Source organism: Stigmatopora nigra, chromosome 16 (genome assembly GCF_051989575.1).
Source record: "Stigmatopora nigra isolate UIUO_SnigA chromosome 16, RoL_Snig_1.1, whole genome shotgun sequence".
NCBI classification, from domain to species: Eukaryota; Metazoa; Chordata; class Actinopteri; order Syngnathiformes; family Syngnathidae; genus Stigmatopora; species Stigmatopora nigra.
The window spans coordinates 1953523-1973608 of NC_135523.1; the positions used below are offsets into that span (position 1 = coordinate 1953523).

General features: G+C 39.6%; 1 protein-coding gene across 2 annotated transcripts; it reads left to right on the forward strand.

The window, feature by feature from the left end:
* The first annotated feature begins 43 nt into the window (after window positions 1-43).
* myo3a (myosin IIIA) lies at window positions 44-20084 on the forward strand. 2 transcript variants are annotated; one of them, XM_077736467.1, is made up of 36 exons: window positions 44-219; window positions 280-414; window positions 3941-4045; window positions 4677-4776; window positions 6138-6214; window positions 7184-7329; window positions 8252-8317; window positions 8388-8543; window positions 8685-8726; window positions 8872-8962; window positions 9037-9153; window positions 9298-9402; window positions 9477-9560; window positions 9640-9842; window positions 9912-10010; window positions 10617-10731; window positions 10931-11057; window positions 11275-11485; window positions 11546-11693; window positions 12356-12509; window positions 12588-12676; window positions 13167-13296; window positions 13362-13435; window positions 13562-13603; window positions 14000-14077; window positions 14150-14355; window positions 14794-14905; window positions 14965-15127; window positions 15186-15269; window positions 15331-15454; window positions 15520-16315; window positions 16383-16527; window positions 17672-17763; window positions 18416-18456; window positions 19132-19320; window positions 19736-20084. In XM_077736467.1, the coding sequence occupies exons 1-36, from the start codon at window positions 52-54 to the stop codon at window positions 19857-19859; spliced, it is 4938 nt and encodes a 1645-aa protein (XP_077592593.1). In that variant the 5' UTR covers window positions 44-51; the 3' UTR covers window positions 19860-20084. The 2 variants fall into 2 exon arrangements, 1 of the variants encoding a protein (XP_077592593.1); XR_013329277.1 differs by lacking the exons at window positions 14150-14355; window positions 14794-14905; window positions 14965-15127; ... (6 more) ...; window positions 19132-19320; window positions 19736-20084 and adding an exon at window positions 13746-13826 and having other exon boundaries at window positions 13167-13435.
* The last annotated feature ends 2 nt before the right edge of the window (window positions 20085-20086 follow it).

The window sequence follows — 20086 nt, forward strand, 5'->3', positions numbered from 1 at the left end:
ACGTCATCTAAGCATGTTTTTTTTTTGTCCCACGCAGGAAAACTCCTCAAAATGTTTCCACAGTCGGCCAAATCTATCGTCTTTGACCATTTCCCGGACCCCACCGACACTTGGGAGATCGTGGAGACCATCGGGAAGGGAACGTATGGCAAAGTTTACAAAGTTTTGAACAAATTGGATGGAAGTAAAGCAGCGGTTAAGATATTGGATCCCATTCATGTGAGTTTTAAAGCGACAACTTGCCCCAAACTTAGAACTCATGGTGTTTTTTTTTTGCAGGACATCGATGAGGAGATTGAAGCAGAGTACAACATCCTCATGGCTCTTTCCGACCATGCCAATGTCGTCAAGTTCTATGGGATGTTCTACAAGAAGGATATCAAGTGTGGAGATCAGCTGTGGCTTGTGTTGGAGGTGAATTTTTTTCTTGTTTTTGGAAAACTGAGTAAAAAAATACAGTGTCAATGGAATGTTTACTTCATTAAGGTCATGGTCTAGCAGTGTTAAATAGAAAAAAAATCGTTCAATTATATTTGTGCAAAAATAAATCCTCTCCAGTCAAATAAACATTAGGTTTTCTCATAATTTTTCTTATGGTTTGCTGTACTCTAAAAGTCAAAGCTAAAATATATATACAAGTATAAAGAAACAAAAAATACGTATATACAAATATTTAAGAAAAAACTAAAATACACAAGTAGAAAAGAAACAAAAAATATATAAAAATATTATTTAACCAACCACTCATTAAAAACGACATTAAATCTAAAATATACAAGTAGAAAAGAAACAAAAATATATCAAAATATTTAACAAAAACTTTAAAAATGACAGTAAATTTAAAATATACAAGTAGAAATAAAACAAAACATATATACAAATAGTATTTAACAAAAAACTACAGTTTAAAAAGATAAGTCATTAGACAAAAAAAAACAACATAATTATTACAGATGCATCTTAAAAATATGAACTAGTTATCTACTCTAAATATTTATAGAATTCTGGTTGAAAAAATAATATATTGATATATTGTCTAATTTAAAAAAGTTTAACTTTCCATAGATTCAGTCTAATTTCCCAATTCAAAATCTTAGCATTTACACTAGAAGCGTGCAGACGACAACGTCCCGATTAGCGCCCTCATTGTTCTCCTCACTGTCTGGCTAACATTGCGCTTAAATCCGACCCCGTCTTACGTAACGCCCCGCCCAGTGGGAGCCGGTCAAGTTTACCTGGCGGCCACCTGCGGGATTTGGTCACCAGCCAGTCGGCAAAACGCCCGAGTCGCCACCGTGCCATTCCGGCGGATTAAAATAGTCTCCCGGCCTTTTGTGAGTGGCTTCTCTTGTAAAAATTCAAAAGAAAAAACAAGGTGTGATGTTTCCACAGCGCTAAAAGACACATTTTCATCTTTCATATTTCATCTAAGGCCGCCATGCTGAAATGTCAGAGGCGTAATGGAGGTCAAATGTGTTTGTAAGCTCCCACACGCAAACGTGGAGGTGGATGTGGCTTTTATATTGCGCTTTTTTTTTTTTGCTTTTCTTTATAAGTGCCCGTGTGGATGCTGCGATCAATCAAAGTGAACACATCTGTTCCACTTGATTGATGAGGCGGCCAAATATGATTTTTACATCTTCCCTAAGGCTTGAATTTGAATTGGCTTGAAAGCTCGGTGTTGTATTGCGTGAAATATATTGATTTTAACTCAATTTCACTTGATTTATCCTTTAAAAAGAGGACAGGTAGGTCTTGCAAAAATGTTTTTTAATTGTAAAATTAAATATAGCATTTTAATTCAATTTAAAAATAATAAAATAAAATGAATAAAACTACCTAAAATACATTTTAATTAAAATCTAAAGCTAAATTCACTCTAGCATTTTTTTTAGTCTAAAAATAACCAAAGCTTAAAGTCACATGATATATTTTTTAATGAAATCTGGGAGTTAGCAAAGCTTTCCTATTTGATTTGCATATTTCCTTCCCCAATACTTCCCTAAATCTACTGCTTAATCCCATAGCTCTGAGTCTAAAAAAAAAAAACCTGCATCTCTCAATTTTTTGCTTTCTCTCCAAAGTATTTTTTGAGGCAGAACACCCGTCCCCCGCTCGTTAAGAAAAATGCATCGTGCACCTCCCTTCCCCCATTTATGAAGTGGAAGGTGCACTTTCATGTGTCCTGCCTTCGCTCTCCAATTTAGTAGGCGGCTTTCAGCAAAGTGCTTCAAAGAAAGCAGCCTGCTTTTATTCCCTAATCACAAATCAAAACCCCATATTTTGGCCTCAAAAAGACACACTGATCTTTGTGAAGGTGAATCTTGACACAAAAAAATTGTATTAAAACTCTTTAAGGATCAGAATGTACTGAAAACTTAAAAAAGTTCCATTTGCAACTCGTCAAATGTTGACCTGCGAGTAAATGTATCCGACAAACTCGGATTTTTTCCCGTCAGGTCAGCACAGCATGTCCGTCTTGATTGTGTGCGACGCCTCTAAACAAACGAGCTCATCAGCAGCAATCAAAGACAGATGAGTCGGAGGCGCGTTTTGGGCCACTTTGAGGGAGTGCAAGCTCATTTGCATGACTAAAGCAGCACCTGAGTAGACAGACCATAGACACAACCATTTTCAAGAGATGTTTAAGAATGATGACTAGCCTTTAGTGCATCAGAATATATATATTTTTAAATGTATAGAATAAATATGTCAGATTTTTATCATGATATTGAAATGCCACAATATAATTCACGTTATTTTGTTGAAAACTGATAAATTTGGTTGAAAAATTATACATTTTGTGGAAAAATGGTACATTTTGTTGAAAAATGATACATTTTGTTGAAAAAATTATAAATTTTGTTGAAAAATTATGCATTTTGTTGAAAAAGTATACATTTTTGACAGCCTTAACCCAGTTATGTCTATTTTTAATTGACCTGGCTAAATGTATAAAATAGTGCTGCAACCTAAAACTATACAGTGTAAACATTAGCACAGTAAAATAAATATTTTTGCTTAATTTTAAAAAGTATCTACTTGGGAGTAATGTTTTTTGGTTCAGTTAGCATAATATAATAAAAATAACTTATTCTACTATTTGCCAGATTAACACCTTAAAAATAATTATATCTATGTTTTTCCCCTCTTTAAAAAAGATTAACATTTTGGCAGTTATTTTTGCACAAAGATAATCTCATGTTTATATACTGTGAGTTTATACACACAATTTTAAGAAAATGTTGATTTCTGTATTTGAAATATTGGTTTTAGACTATACTTCTAGTATTTTCTTCTTTTTGTTGTTCTTTGCCTTGCTGAGTTTCTTACAATTTTTTTCCAGATCTAATCGCCTGAGGGGAGCCAATTTACTCTTCAATTACCCCCTCCCCCCTACACACACATGCACTAATTACGCTTTTTTTATTTATCAAGAGCGGCAAATTGCCGTCATTCTGACAGAAAACGTGACCGACAACACAGCAAGTTTGCACTTTTCCAACCAAGTGCGTCAAAAACACTTACTGAAATGCAAAACTCGTACGCCACCATGTTGATAAACACCCGCAGAATTGAAACAGTTTTTTATACCCCTCCCACATTTGGCATCTTATTTAACAAAAAAAATCTCCTAAAATGAGGGGTTATTATGGTTGCTATGGCAACCTAATGGGTCATTTTCCTGCTATTTTGCAAGGTGAACAAAGGGAGGAACCGGGCTACTTTTCTCTAGCATGACAGAGATTATATCGTGAATATATATACGTACTTACAGTGTTGCTATTTAAATTTTTTTACAGATGAAAGATAAGCGGCTAAATAAAGGAAGAAGCCAGCTTAATCTTTTCATCTAAAGCGCTACTCGTCAATTGTGAAAGATGTCCTAGATTCCTCATCGCAAATGCTGAATTGCATTTTTTGTGTGTGTCTTTTGTAGCTTTGCAATGGCGGTTCGGTGACGGATTTGGCTAAAGGCATGTTGAAGAGGGGCGAGCGAATGGATGAAGCCATCGTTGCCTTCATTTTGGATCAGGCACTCATGGTGAATAAGAGAAATGTTCTTTTTTTTTGTCTTTTTAACCTGTTGGATGCCACTGATGACATTACACGGCCAATCATTTTTCAACAGTCTAAAATGGAACAGAAATGCTACTTAAACATACCGTATTTTCTCACATATGCCGAATTTTTCGCTAAAAAAATAACTGAATCGAGGGTAAGGCTTATATGTGCATAATTTATAGCACATGTGATGATTTTTAGCCAGATTTTCCCTTCAAAACAACACATTTTGTCCTCAGTAAAACCATGAATCAAAAATTGTGAATCAGGGGGAGGCTTATATGCGAGAAATTGTAAAATTCTAAGATTTTAAGGGGATTGTTTATATGTGAAAAAATACGGTAAGCATTTCTTTCTAATCTTATAAAATAAGACTCCTATTCTTAGTCTTTGGTATCCAATGATTTGAAAGCAGGTGGAAAAATATTAAATTCATTTTATTTGGAGAAAATGTGATGTTTTGTTTTTCCTTTCTTATCCAGTAAGGCTAGAATGAATGCAAAATTAGCCATGGGAAATGTTTGTAATGGATTTTTTACTTAATGTACGATATTATTATTATTATTTTTTAATTTGAAGTTGCTGAAATGTGTTATTTTTCTTGTTTTTAGGGCCTCCAGCACTTGCACGTTAACCACACCATCCACAGAGATGTCAAAGGCAACAATATCCTGCTGACAACACATGGAGGCATCAAACTTGTTGACTTTGGTACGGAACGCATTTTAGTAGCTTTGCCAATATGTATTTTTTTCTTAATATTAGAATAGAAGTTTTCTCCAAGCTGTAAAATAAAATAAATAAAACAGTTATCCAACCTACTACATTCAACATAAATTATATTTTCTACCCAAACTGTAAAATAAAACATAAAAATAATTATCCATGCTACTACATTCGATATAAATAGCATTTTTACCCATTTTTTTCTATGCCACTCCATCTCAATTCCCTCTAAACAACATCCTACCTCTTTTTATCCCAAGTAAAAGCTTTCCACCGCTAAGTAGTTTTTCATTTAGTCTCCAAACGTAGCGCTTCTCTTGAAAGCCCCGCCCCCTCAGAAGATTGCAACATGCTTCCAAATGGACGACGGGGGGGTTAATGGATTCTCAAAATATATCAGATTCCATGAACATGGTCCTCAACCGTCTTCTTCTTAAGTTAAAAACATTACAACCCGTTTTCTTGCTACATCATTGATTTTTCTGACCACCCCAAAAAGACCCGAAGCTGACGCGAGATATTCCGAGTCACGAGTTTGGCGAAATGCGTCACGCGGGGGGGATTAAGCTCTCGTGCGACCGTTGGTGGGGGCTCCTGCTACGGTCAGGAGATAAAGCCCCCGCAGTGACTCATCACCGACAAACGCACAAAATACGAGCAAAGGGGGGCCGGGCTTCATGAATATGCTAATTTGACATATACAGTATGGCTTCCTATAACTGTACTGCCAATTATGGGGGTTGCATTCCTTCCTCGTGCGTTTTAACGGAAAATAAATGAAATAGAAGTACTCATATTGCGCATATATACAAATTTATATGGTAAAAATATTCATTTAAATTTGAATACTTGGAAATAGAATGTGAAATATAATATTTTATAACTGTAGTCCAAATAGATTGGTTTGTATAGCCTAGGAATGGGCAAACTACGGCCCGCGGGCCACATTTGGTCCATTAGGCTTTTTAATCCGGCCCGCCAAAGTCCAAATATTTTTTTATTTTATTTTTGTTTATTTTTTTTCTTTTTTTCCCCAAGGTGGCGCCGTCACACGAAGCCAGTGGCAGTAGCTGTGTCCACTCTTATTAGTTTTTGGTGTTTTACAGCCCCTCTATCTTTTTTTAAATGACATTTTAATATTTCTTAATACATTCCCTTACTTACTTGACTTTGTACTTTAGACTTTTTACTATAATAATGAGTGATGAATATGTTAATACTTTACTCCTTTTTCTCTGTTTATGTTTCATGTGTACTGTTAACGGATGCACTTTTTTATATGTATCCTATCTTGTGCTGACCCCGCCCATCTGTCAAATTTTTAAAGTCATTGTGCCCCCGTTCAGGTGTGTCTGCCCAGCTGACGAACACCCGCCTAAGGAGGAACACCTCGGTGGGAACGCCCTTCTGGATGGCGCCGGAGGTACGTCACCCGTTCTCGCCTTCACAGCGCATTAACTCGCCGTCGTTAACGGCCGTCGGCAGCGACGGCGTCGGCGCTCTTTGCTCGGGTAATCGGCCTCGTCCGGATTTAAGTGGCTTCACGACACATTGCCGCCGGACAGTTTAATGGCGGCGTTTGCTAAATTGTCTTGTAAGGCCGACAACCATTTATCACGGGGTTTTTCCGGATGCGCCCACGTCCGGGGGAAAATCTATAGTAAGAAAAAGTACAGTAGGAAAAGGTTGAAATAAATAAAGTGATAATAACTTGTATGTGTATATGTATGTGTATTGATACTAGATATAATGAAATTATAAATTTGGTGTTCCTCTATAGCACAGTTGTCAAAGTGGCGGCCCGGGGGGCCAAATCTGGCCCGCTGCATCATTTTGTGTGGCCCGGGAAAATAAATTATGAGTGCTGACTTGTTGTTTTAGGATCAAATTAAAATGATGGATATAGATGTATATTATATATCCTGATTTTCCCTCTTTTAAATCAATAATTGCAATTTTTTATCATTTTTTTCTCTGTTTTTAGGTAAAAAAATCATCTTGCAAAATCTAAAAATGTATCAAAATATTTTTTTCCACTTTAAGATGGAACATAATAAAAATGGTTTCCTTTTGAAATGAAAACAAATTATTAAATAAGAAAAAAAGCTCAAATAATCTCTAAAAAGTCAATATTTAGGGTTTTTAATCCAGTTCTTTTAATCCATTTATACAATTCTTTAAAAAAATATTATATCTAAAATGGCTCGGCCCACCTGAAATTGAGGCTAAATTTGGATTTCACTTTGCTAATTTCCTATTCTACATTTTTGGGCAACGCATTCTATAATATCTTTATTCTATAATCACACAATATGTTTTCATTCTTTTGTAAAACAATGAATGACCTTCCAACATACTTTGGTTTTTTTACATAATATTTTTTTCTCCTCAGGTGATAGCTTGCGAACAGCAACTAGACACCACCTACGACGCCCGTTGCGACGTGTGGTCACTTGGCATCACCGCCATCGAACTAGGCGACGGAGACCCGCCCCTCTCTGAACTCCATCCAATGAGAGCCCTCTTCAAAATACCCCGGTAAGCCCTAACGCTACAAAGATCTACTATCAATGCAAGCGTTGTCATTTCTCATCGTCCTTGAAGTAACCACCCGAAATATTCAAGTCCAAATCCATGCAAAAATGGCGGGGGTGGATTTATGACGTCCTATCACGTGACAGGTCGCCCGCGTGAAAGCCTCGTAAGCACTTTACCGTCACTGTCGCTTTAACCGTGGCTCACGTTGTCAACCTATCGTGCGCGCAATGTGCTGACTTGGAGGGGGTGCCGTTCGTCACGCGGATTTCTCCGAATCTGTTTGACGGGCGCGTCAGGCCTTCGGGCTTTAGCTCCTCCCCTTTCTGATTTTATTTCGCCGAATGCCCGCACTTGAGGCATTGATTTTTTAGTATTGTTTAATAGAGCTTAAAAATGAATGACATGCATTAAAATGAGGAAATCTTGTCATTTGTTTTCAATGGGATTTTGCCATGTTAGTTTTTTAAACACAATGATTTCAAGGAATAACATTAAACATGTTATCTGTATAAATGAGAGCTAAAAGGTTGGAAAAGACACTGTTTTAAAAACGTGACAGCGGTGTAATTTGCTCCAGCGGTTTGTCCCGTAGATAAGCCAGAAGCTGTTAAGCACTGGCTGTCCGTGTCTTTATTTGAGGCGCCTTGTGATTAAATAGGCCCATTTATCTTGGTCGCGGCCAAGGCGAAAAAGCATTAAGACGTCCCTTGCTCCGGCACCTACGTTCCTTAGACGGCAAATGTCGAAATTACCGGGAATTAGCCCTTTAATGCTTTTTAATTCAGGTTTACATGCTAAATGGAATTAGCTGTGTAGTTATGATGCATTATTTATAGAGAAAAATAGTTACCGGTTCTTTGTGGAAGCAAAAAATAGATTTTTACAATTTTTTTGACTAATTTTGATGTGTATTTTTGTTTAGAAACCCGCCACCAACTCTCCAGCAACCTGAGTTGTGGTCCGACGACTTCAACGACTTCATCTGCAAGTGAGCTAACATTGTTTAAAATCCAGGTTCAAATCCAGAACTGATTTTTCCCATCTCGCTCACGTTTCAGGTGTCTCATCAAGGACTTTGAACTACGTCCCAACGTCTTGGACCTCCTCCAACATGACTTTGTCCGCCAGACGGTCGGGAAGGAGAAAATCCTGCAAAAGCAACTTATCGAACTTATCGATCTAAACCAGCAGATTGGAGTCATTGAGAAAACCAGGTAGTGCTCTTGGTTTATCGCTAGTTCGCCATTACTTATAGCTTTTTCTGTCCAAATGCCTCGAAGGAATCTATCACTCCTTGACATTAATATATAAGATAATACTGGGGATTTTGTTGATCCTATTTCTGTCATTTTAAGCCATCACGGAAAAACAGACAGAAGCCGAGACAGTAATGACAGGTAACAAACGCCCAAAGTTCCAAAAAACGACGAGTTTTAGCGCAACCTAAGCTTGTATTGTGACTGCCCACCAGTGTGAACTCTAATTATTTCAATTTCTTTGTCATTTTCAAGATAATTTACTTTAATTTTGTTTTTTTTCTAGGCATGAACGCATCCACACCAAAAAGGGAAGCAACATGAAAACAGACAGGGACGAAGGCGACGATCTGGCCGCATTGGAAGTTCTCGACGAGGTATTTATCATGAATTTTGTTGACTTATATGCAATGCCTAAGCATCCATTTTGTCTGTTCGTGTTTCCCGGCAGGATTCAGTCAGCGAACGTCTCCGAGAGCGCTACGCCAGAGATCAGATCTACACCTACGTGGGCGACATCCTCATAGCCGTTAATCCTTTTCACAAAATGAACATCTACACTCCTCAGGTTGGCCATGGAACTATTATACATTCTGTTCTGTTCTTAGGCACATTTTATGTCAATCATTAACAAATGTGTGTCTCTGTAGATCTTTGTTCTTTTCAAAACTCAATAATTGATTAAATTAGTCCTCTACTCTTTTTTTAACAGCACAGTAAAATGTACGTTGGCGCCAAACGGTCGGCCAACCCTCCACACATCTTTGCCGCGGCCGACATCGCCTACCAATCCATGGTGTCCTACAATTCCGATCAGGTGACTTTTTATCTTCATTGCTTCCAATCGTCTACTCCATTCAATCCAACCTAATGTCAATTTATTCAATTCAGTGCATCGTGATCAGCGGCGAAAGTGGAGCAGGGAAAACAGAAAGCGCTCACTTACTGGTTCAGCAGTTGACCGTCTTGGGCAAGGTTAGTGCTTGTTCTATCCTAGTAGAGAAACCTCCAAAAAATCTTATTGTGTGATTTTTTATTTATTTTTTTCTGGCAGGCCAACAACCAATCCCTCCAGGAGAAGATTCTACTAGTCAACAGCCTAGTGGAAGCTTTCGGAAACGCCTGCACAGCCATTAATGACAACTCCAGTCGCTTCGGCAAGTACCTGGAGATGAAGTTCAGCGTCGGAGGGACGGTGGTAGGCGCCAAGATATCCGAGTACCTCCTGGAGAAGTCCAGGGTCATCCATCAGGCGGCGTGAGAACAGCATGACTTTAGTACATTTTAATGAAATGAGACTCAGATTGATTTTTTTTTTCTCTTTAGCGGGGAGAAAAACTTTCACATCTTCTACTACATCTACGCTGGCTTGGCAGACAGGAAGAAGTTGGCCCACTACAAGCTCTCCGACAGCAAAACGCCAAAGTAGCTTGTCTTTTTCAGCGTGACCGGACGTTTGGTCGCCGGTCAAATGGTGACAGAACAAAATTATATTCATGAGAGAGTTTAATATCTAAGTACTGTTTAATATCTAAGTGCTGTTTAATATCCAAGTACTGTTTATTTAATATCCAAGTACTGTTTAATATCTAAGTGCTGTTTAATATCCAAGTACTGTTTACTTAATATCCAAGTACTGTTTATTTAATATCCAAGTACTGTTTAATATCCAAGTACTGTTTAATATCCAAGTACTGTTTAATATCCAAGTACTGTTTAATATCTAAGTATTGTTGAAACCAGCTTTCAAAATTATATTCATTAGAGAATTTAATATCTAAATATCTACTGTTTTCAAGAGTACTTGGATATTAAACAGTACTTGGATATTAAACAGTACTTGGATATTAAACAGTACTTACATATTAAACAGTAAAGAGAGCTGGTTTCAACAGTAAACTCTCTGTCACCAAAAGACTGGCAACCAAATGTCTGAGCACCCTTTTTCAGACTTAGTTTTTGTCTTTTGATAGGTCAAAGTTGGCCACAAATGTCCAATTGCAATTGACTACTTTTACATGTTTTGCACAGGTATCTGTATAATGAGCACATAAAACTAGGGCCTGACATTGTGAGCAACACCTCTTACAAGGAGCAGTTTGACGCAGTGGAGCAGTGTTTCAAAGTCATTGGATTTTCCCTGGAGGTAAGCTCCGAGATCAACAATTCACATTCCATGACTGCGTTTACCCTCCCTGCTTTCGAGAAAATTGTCCTCCAAAAGGACAAAACTTTGATCGATATCGTATAGTAATTGTGAGTGACATTTAAAATGAACTACTGATCCAATTTCTGTGTTGTAATGAATGTAGCATTTGAGTGTTTACTAAAACGGTGTCTTACAGGAATTGGGCAGTGTGTACAGCACGCTGGCGGCCATCCTCAACTCGGGCGACGTTGAGTTCTCCGCGGTGGTGTCGGAGCATCAAACGGACAAGAGCGATATTGTCAATTTTCACATCTTGGAAAACGGTGAGAGAAACACACTATAGGTCAAAAAATAGAATGAAACTCATTGCTCAAGGTGGTATTTCAATTTGCTACTATTATGAATGTCCCTAAAAAACAAATTCTTACAATAGGGTTGCATTAAGTCTCTTTGTTTGTAGCCCTTAACTCATCCACTGTCATTGGATGAAATATGCGTCCTCTCAAAATGGCCTCATTATCTTCATCCATCTGGCTGTAGTGGCGTCGTTGCTTCGCATCCGTGCCGACGAGCTCCAAGAAGCCCTGACCTCCCATTGCGTTGTGGCCCGGGGCGAGACCATCGTTCGACCCAACACGGTAGAGAAGGCGACGGTGGTACGTGACGCCATGAGCAAGGCCTTATATGGTCGACTCTTCAGCTGGATCGTCAATCGCATTAACGTCCTGCTAAGGCCCGACGCCCCCATCGGGTGAGTCTTGACCGTACACGTAGCGCCATATCCGACTCTGACCCCGACTTTGTCTTTCAGAGTGGACGACGGGGGCTTAAACATTGGTATCCTGGACATCTTCGGCTTTGAGAACTTCAAGAGGAACTCTTTTGAGCAGCTGTGTATCAACATCGCCAATGAGCAGATACAGTTCTACTTCAATCAGCATATATTTGCCTGGGAGCAGGTAAAAAAATATATAATGGAAAGGATGACATGGTTTCAACAGGAATTTCATACCAATGCTGGAATGCAGTGATGTAAAAATGTCATTTTTTGCCATAACGGACATACGATTTGGTAACAAAACTGACTTTTCAGCTGCTTTAAATCAAACATGTCCACTAATTTGAACTACATCTCTTTGGAAACTAATTATCATGTCATTTTTATAAAAAGCAAGGTTTGTAAGATGTGAAATTGTTAAATTGGGACATTTTTTAAAAGTACATTGTTGCTTAGGTCAAAGAACTGCTTAGCATTTGCTAGCCTAGCCTGAAAATGCCATTGTTATAGTGAATCTTAACAATCTGCTTTTGTAACCACCCTTTACATTGCCTCCAGGGTAGAACGTGTAAATTATTTGCTCTACCTCATGGAGAGCGACTATAAATCAGCCCTAAATGAGGCTGAATTAGAGGTGGGGGTACGCTAAACGTTACTAGACTCTAAATCCACTCCTGGGGCATCTTATTGGCTCCTCGCCCAGAGGTACATTTGTCCTATACTGCCAAAATGTACACTTTAACAGAAGGGAATTGTCCTCCCTGGCTTCATTTCCAATGCATGCTTTGCGTTAGGTCAAACGCTTTGACCCCATTCTTATCAAGCATGGACCATCACGTGCAGGACGAGTATCTGAACGAAGACGTGGACGCTCGAGTGATTGAGTATGAGGACAACCGTCCACTACTGGATTTGTTCTTGGAGAAACCCATGGGGATGTTGTCGCTCTTGGATGAGGAGAGTCGGTTTCCTCAGGCTACCGATCAGACCCTCGTCGGTGGGTGTTGTCGAAATCGAATGGCTGTGGTATTTTTTGTTTTCTCATTGAAATCTAATTTTGTATTTTTTTTTGTAGAAAAGTTTCAAGATAACCTGAAAACCAAAAACTTCTGGAGGCCAAAGAGGATTGACCTGGGTTTTGGTATTCACCACTATGCTGGAAAGGTACTCTGGGGATTTTAGTTTTCCATAATTAGATTGTCTGGTTTGCTTCTACATTGTCAGGTGTCAAAGTGGCGGCCCGCGGGCCAAATTTGGCCCGCCGAATCATTTTGTGCGGTCCGAGAAAGTAAATCAGTTTTAGGATCAAATTCAAATGAACTTTATAGATTATAGATATTATTTTTCCTGATTTTTCAGTCCGTTTTTAGTTCAAAAAACATTTTGTAAATTCTAAAAATAAATATTTATTATCGAACATAATTTAAAGATATATTTAGTTTCCTTTTGAAATAAAAAAATGATTAAAATAACTTTTACCCTAATAAGATAAAATGCTCAAATAATATCTTTAAAAAAAATGAATATTTCAGGGTTTTGATCAATTTTTTTAATCCCTTTAAAGAAAAATATATATTTAAAATAGTTCAGCTCACATGAAATGGAATTGCCTTTAATGCGCCCCGAATTTGACCCCTTTTTCCTCCATTGTCAGGTGATCTACAACGCCGCCGGCTTCCTCGCCAAAAACCGAGACATGCTCTCTGCAGACATCTTCCTGCTCCTCAGGTCTTCAGAAAACGAGCTAATTCGCAAACTAGTCACTCATCCCCTCACCAAAACAGGTCAACAACGCCCATTTATCTTGGCTCCGATTTTTCCGTTTATTCTCCGAATGTTTGTTTCCCAGGCAACCTCGCTCACACTAAAGGAAAAAGCAGCAACACACTGCGTACCCCCACACGCACCCTCACCTTCGCCAAGGTACTCTACGCCTTCTATACCTTCTTAACTCCACAAACTGTCATTATCTACCTGTTTCTTAATTTTTCTCAAGAATTAAAAGCTCATTTGTTTCTTCTTCCTCCCCCGCTGTTGCTGCATGTTCAGATGGGAGTTCTTACCTTGTACAGTTCCTTTACTTTCACCGAGGTAACATTATACTTGACTTGTTTCCATTTTTTAACCCTTAAATCTGCTCTATTTCAGTCTTCCTCGCTTGGTTTTCTTAGCTGACGTGTAGTAGGGTTTACATTTCTATGGGCTTTCTGCATTTTCTGCATCTCTTTTGCAGCCTTCACAGGATTTAGCACTGGCGGCTGAAAAAAAATGCTTTCTTGAAGTGCCTCATGATGACAAAGCACAATATCAAACGGTGATTGGTTGTTTCTTTCCAAAACAGACCTAGTAATTCATTCAAAGTAGCATAAGTGAAGCCCCGCCATTTCGCTTTATTTTATAAAGAAAATCCATTTTTTTTCAGTCCCCATTAGATTGCAATTTAGAAATACAGAATAATATATTTTTTTGGTCAATTTTTTTTTGTAGACGACTGACGCAGAGGCGACATACCATCCTCGAGAAACTACCAACATGAAAACCCAGACTGTGGCTTCCTACTTTAGAGTAAGTCAAGACTTTTACTCTTCCTCTGAACATACAGAATTAATTAAAATTGTCCACTATATGTTCTTCTAGTACTCCCTCATGGATCTCCTCTCCAAGATGGTGTCCGGTCAACCCCACTTTGTACGCTGCATCAAACCCAACAACGACAGGCAACCCCACAGATTCGACCGGGAGAAAGTTCTGGTCCAGTTGCGATACACCGGAATCCTCGAGACGGCTAAGATTCGTCGACAGGGATACTCGCACCGGGTCCCTTTTGCCAATTTCTTCAAGAGGTATTGACCACTCCAGAACGGTGCTCGGACGTTTGGTCGCCGGTCAAATGGTAACAGATAGTTTACTGTTGAAACCAGCTCTCAAAATTATATTCGTGAGAGAGAGTTTAATATCTAAGTACTGTTTAATATCTAAGTACTGTTTAATATCCAAGTACTGTTTAATATCCAAGTACTGTTTAATATCTAAGTACTGTTTAATATCTAAGTACTGTTTAATATCTAAGTACTGTTTAATATCTAAGTACTGTTTAATATCCAAGTACTGTTTAATATCTAAGTACTGTTTAATATCCAAGTACTGTTTAATATCCAAGTACTGTTTAATATTTAAGTACATTTGACCAAATGACCAAATGTCCGGCGACCAAACGTCCGGTCACGCTCCAGAGCGAGCTTGGCACCGGTCCACGTCCGACTGACAAACTTTGTTTCCAGGTATCACATTGTGGCGTTCCGCGCCGACGAGGAACCCGCGGTGACTCCAGAAACGTGCGCCAGCATCCTAGCAAAAGCTAAACTGGACAACTGGGCCATGGGGAAGACAAAGGTAGGACCAAGTCTGGGTCTTTGTATTCATTGAGTGGAATGACAATGTTCTTTGTCCAGGTGTTCCTCAAGTACTACCACGTGGAACATCTAAATCTGATGGTGCAACAAGCTACGCAGCGCATCGTGTTGCTCCAGGCTTACGTACGAGGCTGGCTAGGTTCCAGGCGCTACCAACGGCTCTTGAAGGAGCGACAACGTAGCGCCGTGGTGCTCCAGTCCGGTTAGTCAAGAGTGCATTGTCAATAATCGCCGCCATGTCTTACACTTTTCTTCTCCAGCTTACAGAGGCTACATAGTGCGAAAGAGCATCTCTGAAGATAAAAACCGAAAGCTGGAAGCCTTCATCCTCCAGTTTCAAGCCGGTAAGAGAACTTTGGAATGGGTCACAAAGACGGTTGTTTTTCAACTGTCCGTCTTTGTCAGTCTGTAGAGGTTATCTTGCCAAGAAGAAGTACAAGGAGTTGGTGGAGGTGAAGCACAATGCGGCACGCAAAATTCAGGTGCACTACCGAGGGTACAAGGATAGGAAGAATTTCCAAAGAAAACGGTATGAGCTTTACGAACTCTCATGTCCATCAAACTGTGATACTAGATTTTTTTTCTCATTTTTAGGGAAGCCTGGGAAAGGGAGAAAGCTGAGAAGGCGCTTAAGATCGACCAGGAAAAGCAAACCGAGCCGGACCAGACCGGTCGAGATTTTTCTGAAGCTCCCGAAGGCGAACAACTAACAGAAGATAAGAAAACCAAAGCCGCCGTGGTCCTGCAGAGTAGCTTCCGAGGTTACCGGGAAAGGAAGAAGTTTAAGAGGCGGCGCAAGGCCGAATCTGGACGACAAGAAGACCAAGACGACGGAACGAGGAGCCCCGAAGAAGAAGATGAAGATACATACGAAGCAGAGGAGGATGAAGACAGCGACCACACACAGGTTCCGGATGATGACGAGAACATAGAAATAGAAATGGTTGTAGGGGCATTGGAAGAAAACGAAGACTGGCAAGAGGGAACTGACGTTCCTGTGGTTCTCCAGAATAACTTAAGAGGTGACAAAGTAGGGACCAGACTCCAAGAGGTAGCCGAAAGAAACTTAGACGAGCAGGAAACTTCTGATGGAAGCATATGGGAGGCCCAAGATGCCAACTTTGGAAGTCCTGAAGAAGGGAAGACAGGAGAAGTCAAAGGTTTAGAAGCTCAAGACCATGAGGAACCCTTATCCCCAAATGACTTGGACCTGGAATTTGGAGAGGTTGTTGTGGATGCCTCAGAAGATCAAGATCAGAAACGGGAAGAAGAAGAAGCCGCGGTGAAGATTCAGAGCAACTTCAGAGGCTACAAGGAGCGCCAGAAAATGAAATCCACCAAGCAGCAAGTGCAGGAAGAAGCCCAACAGCTGGAGACTTTCTCCAAACAGGTCACCTACCTGAACCATGATGTTGTACTAAGTCTTTTCCAACCCCTGTGTCCTCCATCTTCCTTAGATCTCCAAGACGTCTCACAACTTCGCGGCCCTGCAGCAGAAACTAAGCCAGATCCTCCAGGTTCATCGAACAAACCCAGAGAGAAACGGCTTGTTCGTCAAAGAGAAGACACTCAACGGTTTCGCTCCCAAAATGCACAAATCACGTAAGAGATCATTTTCTTATTTCACAGTTGGCCATGTTTCTACCTCTCCAATGTTTTTCCCGTTTCCAAGCTCATCCATCTTCCCCCCGAAATCCGTCTTAGTCATTTCCTGCTTCTGCGTCCACTGTTTATATTTCACTCCCCGGTAGAGCCTAAGGATATTTTTGCGAGCCTTTATTTACGCCTTTTTGCGACGATATCATCTATGGCGGCGGTCCAGAGAGTTACGATAAGATTGGCGATCTGCAAAAAGTCAAGTGGCCTGCCAGGAAGCCATTTTCTATCCTATGCGTCATTGAAAAATAAGTCATTGCCTTCTTGGGAGGTACACGGAACAAAATCAGGCCAATATCCAGAAAAATACAGTAAGAACACCAAGATATTTCAAGAAGGATATTATCATTAATATTAGGATGACTTTTTGCTTATTTTATTTGCTTTAATTTTCTTCTACTTGCCCTTTACTGACTTTTCCCGCTAACATAGCCCAAGGTCTTCCCTAAAATGTTTCATATTGGCGTCCACAATAATCCACTCCATCATCATTGCGCATTAAATGCTGCCGTCACGACACCCCCGCCCGCGGGAAAGGTCGTCAAAGCTTCATGACAATTACAGCAAGGGTTTTATTTGCGGCTACACCAAAACGACCTTTACAATAATATTGTTAGCTTTCCACCTGGTGGAGCAGCTTATATTGGATGAATTTCATCATTTGCTTGTCCTCATGATGCCACCAAGACGTCCAATCCTGTCCAAGTGGGACATCCGGCACCACCAATGTTTTTTCATTTGCTAAAATCTTAACATTTTTGACCCCCAATTTTTTTTAGTGCTTAAAATATAACATTCGTTACAGGTATAAACAAATTAACCAGATAAATGCAGAAGAATATGTTATGCTAGCTGTCATGGGAAGCTAACGGTAAGCTAGAATCATGCAAAAGTGATCATTTCTCTTATATGCAAACACCTACTTTAATATTCAAATGTGTTTTTTATATCTCAAGGTATCATGTGGACATTTTTTTTAAAAATATGTCATTGGGGCACCCCTATTTTAGCATGTCAGACATTTTGGAAAATTCAGAGTGACATTGAAGCCCAGGAGTTAAGACTCTATGCCCCGCCCCTTTTTTTGCAGCTGACAAGAGACTGTCTCGACCCCCCCGTCGAACCCTGCAGCCAAAGACCCTCAACACGCCTGAAGACTCTACTTACTACACATTGATACACGTGAGTGGCATGCAAGTATATTTCTTTAATTACAATACTTTATATTATAACTATATTTTCTTTAAATTCACCCTTTTAATTATTCAATGTATTTGATTCCTGAATAACCTTCCTGGATACACTACAATTTTGACTAATTGCATATTTGTCTATTAAAAAAAGGACAATTTTGCATTAAAAAATGTTCACACATGCTTTGAAAAACATGCTGTTAATTATTTTAAGGGCTAATTTGTGCAAATACGGCAAAAAAAATCAAATATTTTGGTCCAATTTTTGGTACTCAGTCTGCACGCATTGACCGATTTTATCCAATTCCGACTTTTTCCCAAAATTCATTTCTTCAATGTCAGCCATTGACTTCATAAGGAATTGACTCTAAAAAAAGTGCCCACAATTAAGAAGAAGCCAGCTAAAACCTTCCGCCATAAAATTCCAGGACAAACTGGAGTCTAGCAGCGCTGCAATTATCAAACGCAACAGAGCGCCACTCTATTAGGATAAAATAGCTTAAGGAGCTGCAAGGCAAACGTTTTTAGGCTAAAAATAGCCGTAACGCTTCATATATTTCCTCCACTCGATAGCACGGATTGAAAGGACAGGTGACGACGGCTGACGTGTCCACTCTTGTTTTTTTTTTCTTTTTTTTCAGCGCTCCGTCCAGGATGACAAACGCAAGCCCAGGAAAGAAGAGTAAGTGCATTTCCGCGACGACACCAGCGGGGTCTTCGACAGTCACGATCTGTCCGTCAATCACGGGGACGCCTGTGATCATTAGGAGGCAAAAGACATCATTATCATCAGAAGCATAAAAAAAATTCATCATGTCCTTGAATTCGATTGCAAGATCAATGCTCGTTGTTAAAATGTGAAACTCATCGATTGCTTTCTGTGTAGGTCACGTAGAGGGCAGAGTGGACAATTCACGATAAGAGAACGGAAAATTCCAAAGTTATGATTTAAATTAAAATGCTTGTTTAGTGGTTTCAGCCCCCAAAAAACACAGTCAAATGTACTTAGATATAAAATAGTACTTAGATATTAAACAGTGCTTAGATATTAAACAGTGCTTAGATATTAAACAGTACTTGGATATTAAACAGTACTTAGATATTAAACAGTACTTGGATATTACACAGTACTTGGATATTACACAGTACTTGGATATTAAACAGCACTTGGATATTAAACAGTACTTAGATATTAAACAGTACTTAGATATTCAACTCTCTCTCTCTTAGATATTAAACTCTTTCTCATGAATATAATTTTCAGAGTTGGTTTCAACAGTAAACTCTCTGTCACCATTTGTCCGGCGACCAAACGTCCGAGCACCATTGTTTCTAATCCCCGCTCCTGCCTTTGTAGTCCAGGTAAACTAGTGGACGTGGACCAGCACTACTACCAGACTCTACCCACCAGCAGATCCACGCCCGACCTAGAGAAGTCACCCGAAAACAGCGTTCCGCATCAACCACCCGCAGAAACCCGGCTGGAAACGCAAACCAGACCACCCGAGGAATCCAAACCCGAGTCAAAAACTGCCAAATACACCAGGTATTTCCTCCAAAAATCTCATCTCCAAGACCCATCCGAACAAGCTTCTGGCTCAATGTAATAAACAAAGCAAACATTTCATCACTCTTATCCGAAAAAAACATCTACAATTTTGCATGGAGTCTAAAAAAATAATAAAATTAAAATAACATCCCCAAGGCCGTCCAATAAATGAACGCACAGATGGCGTGTACGTTTAGGTGGAGATTTCAAGCCGAGCTCATTACGGGAAAGTCATCAGAGCGACAATGCCGCTGGCTACTTCTACTCTCGTTAAGTGTACCCATCTTCTCCGAAATCATGCTAACTGACTGGTCGCCATTGAAAGTAATAGATTTACAGAAGACTTGGTATTTTTTAACTCTGAAAATGAAGTTCATGCCATCATTTATCGTCATTTCTTGTCTGTTTGCAGTCGATCACTTCCAACGTTGCCCATCGACAATCGCGTCGACGACAACCCGTACGATTTCCGCCACCTGCTGAGGAAGACCTCTCAAAGACGAAAACTCATCAGACAGTACCGCGCCAAGGACTGAATTTTACCCCCCAAAAATGTCCAGGATTAACTATTTCATCGACCATTCCGCCATTAAATTAAATTAATTTATCGGTAGTATACGGCCAATTCGTTTCAAGTGGGAAAATGGCCGCCAATAAACCTGGGTTGAGCTCTTTGCTGACTCCTCCCACTTAACATTGGACATGTATCAAAAAAAATGAATGCTTTGTCGGCAAAACTGTGAATAGTAGATTTTTCTAAACA

Excerpts from the sequence above, each read along its gene's own strand:
- myo3a (XM_077736467.1), top strand. The coding sequence starts at position 52 with ATGTTTCCACAGTCGGCCAAATCTATCGTCTTTGACCATTTCCCGGAC. Across the intron at positions 8,544-8,684 it reads GGAGTCATTGAGAAAACCAG|CCATCACGGAAAAACAGACA; the intron begins GTAGTGCTCTTG and ends TGTCATTTTAAG. Across the intron at positions 15,128-15,185 it reads CGCCGTGGTGCTCCAGTCCG|CTTACAGAGGCTACATAGTG; the intron begins GTTAGTCAAGAG and ends TTTCTTCTCCAG.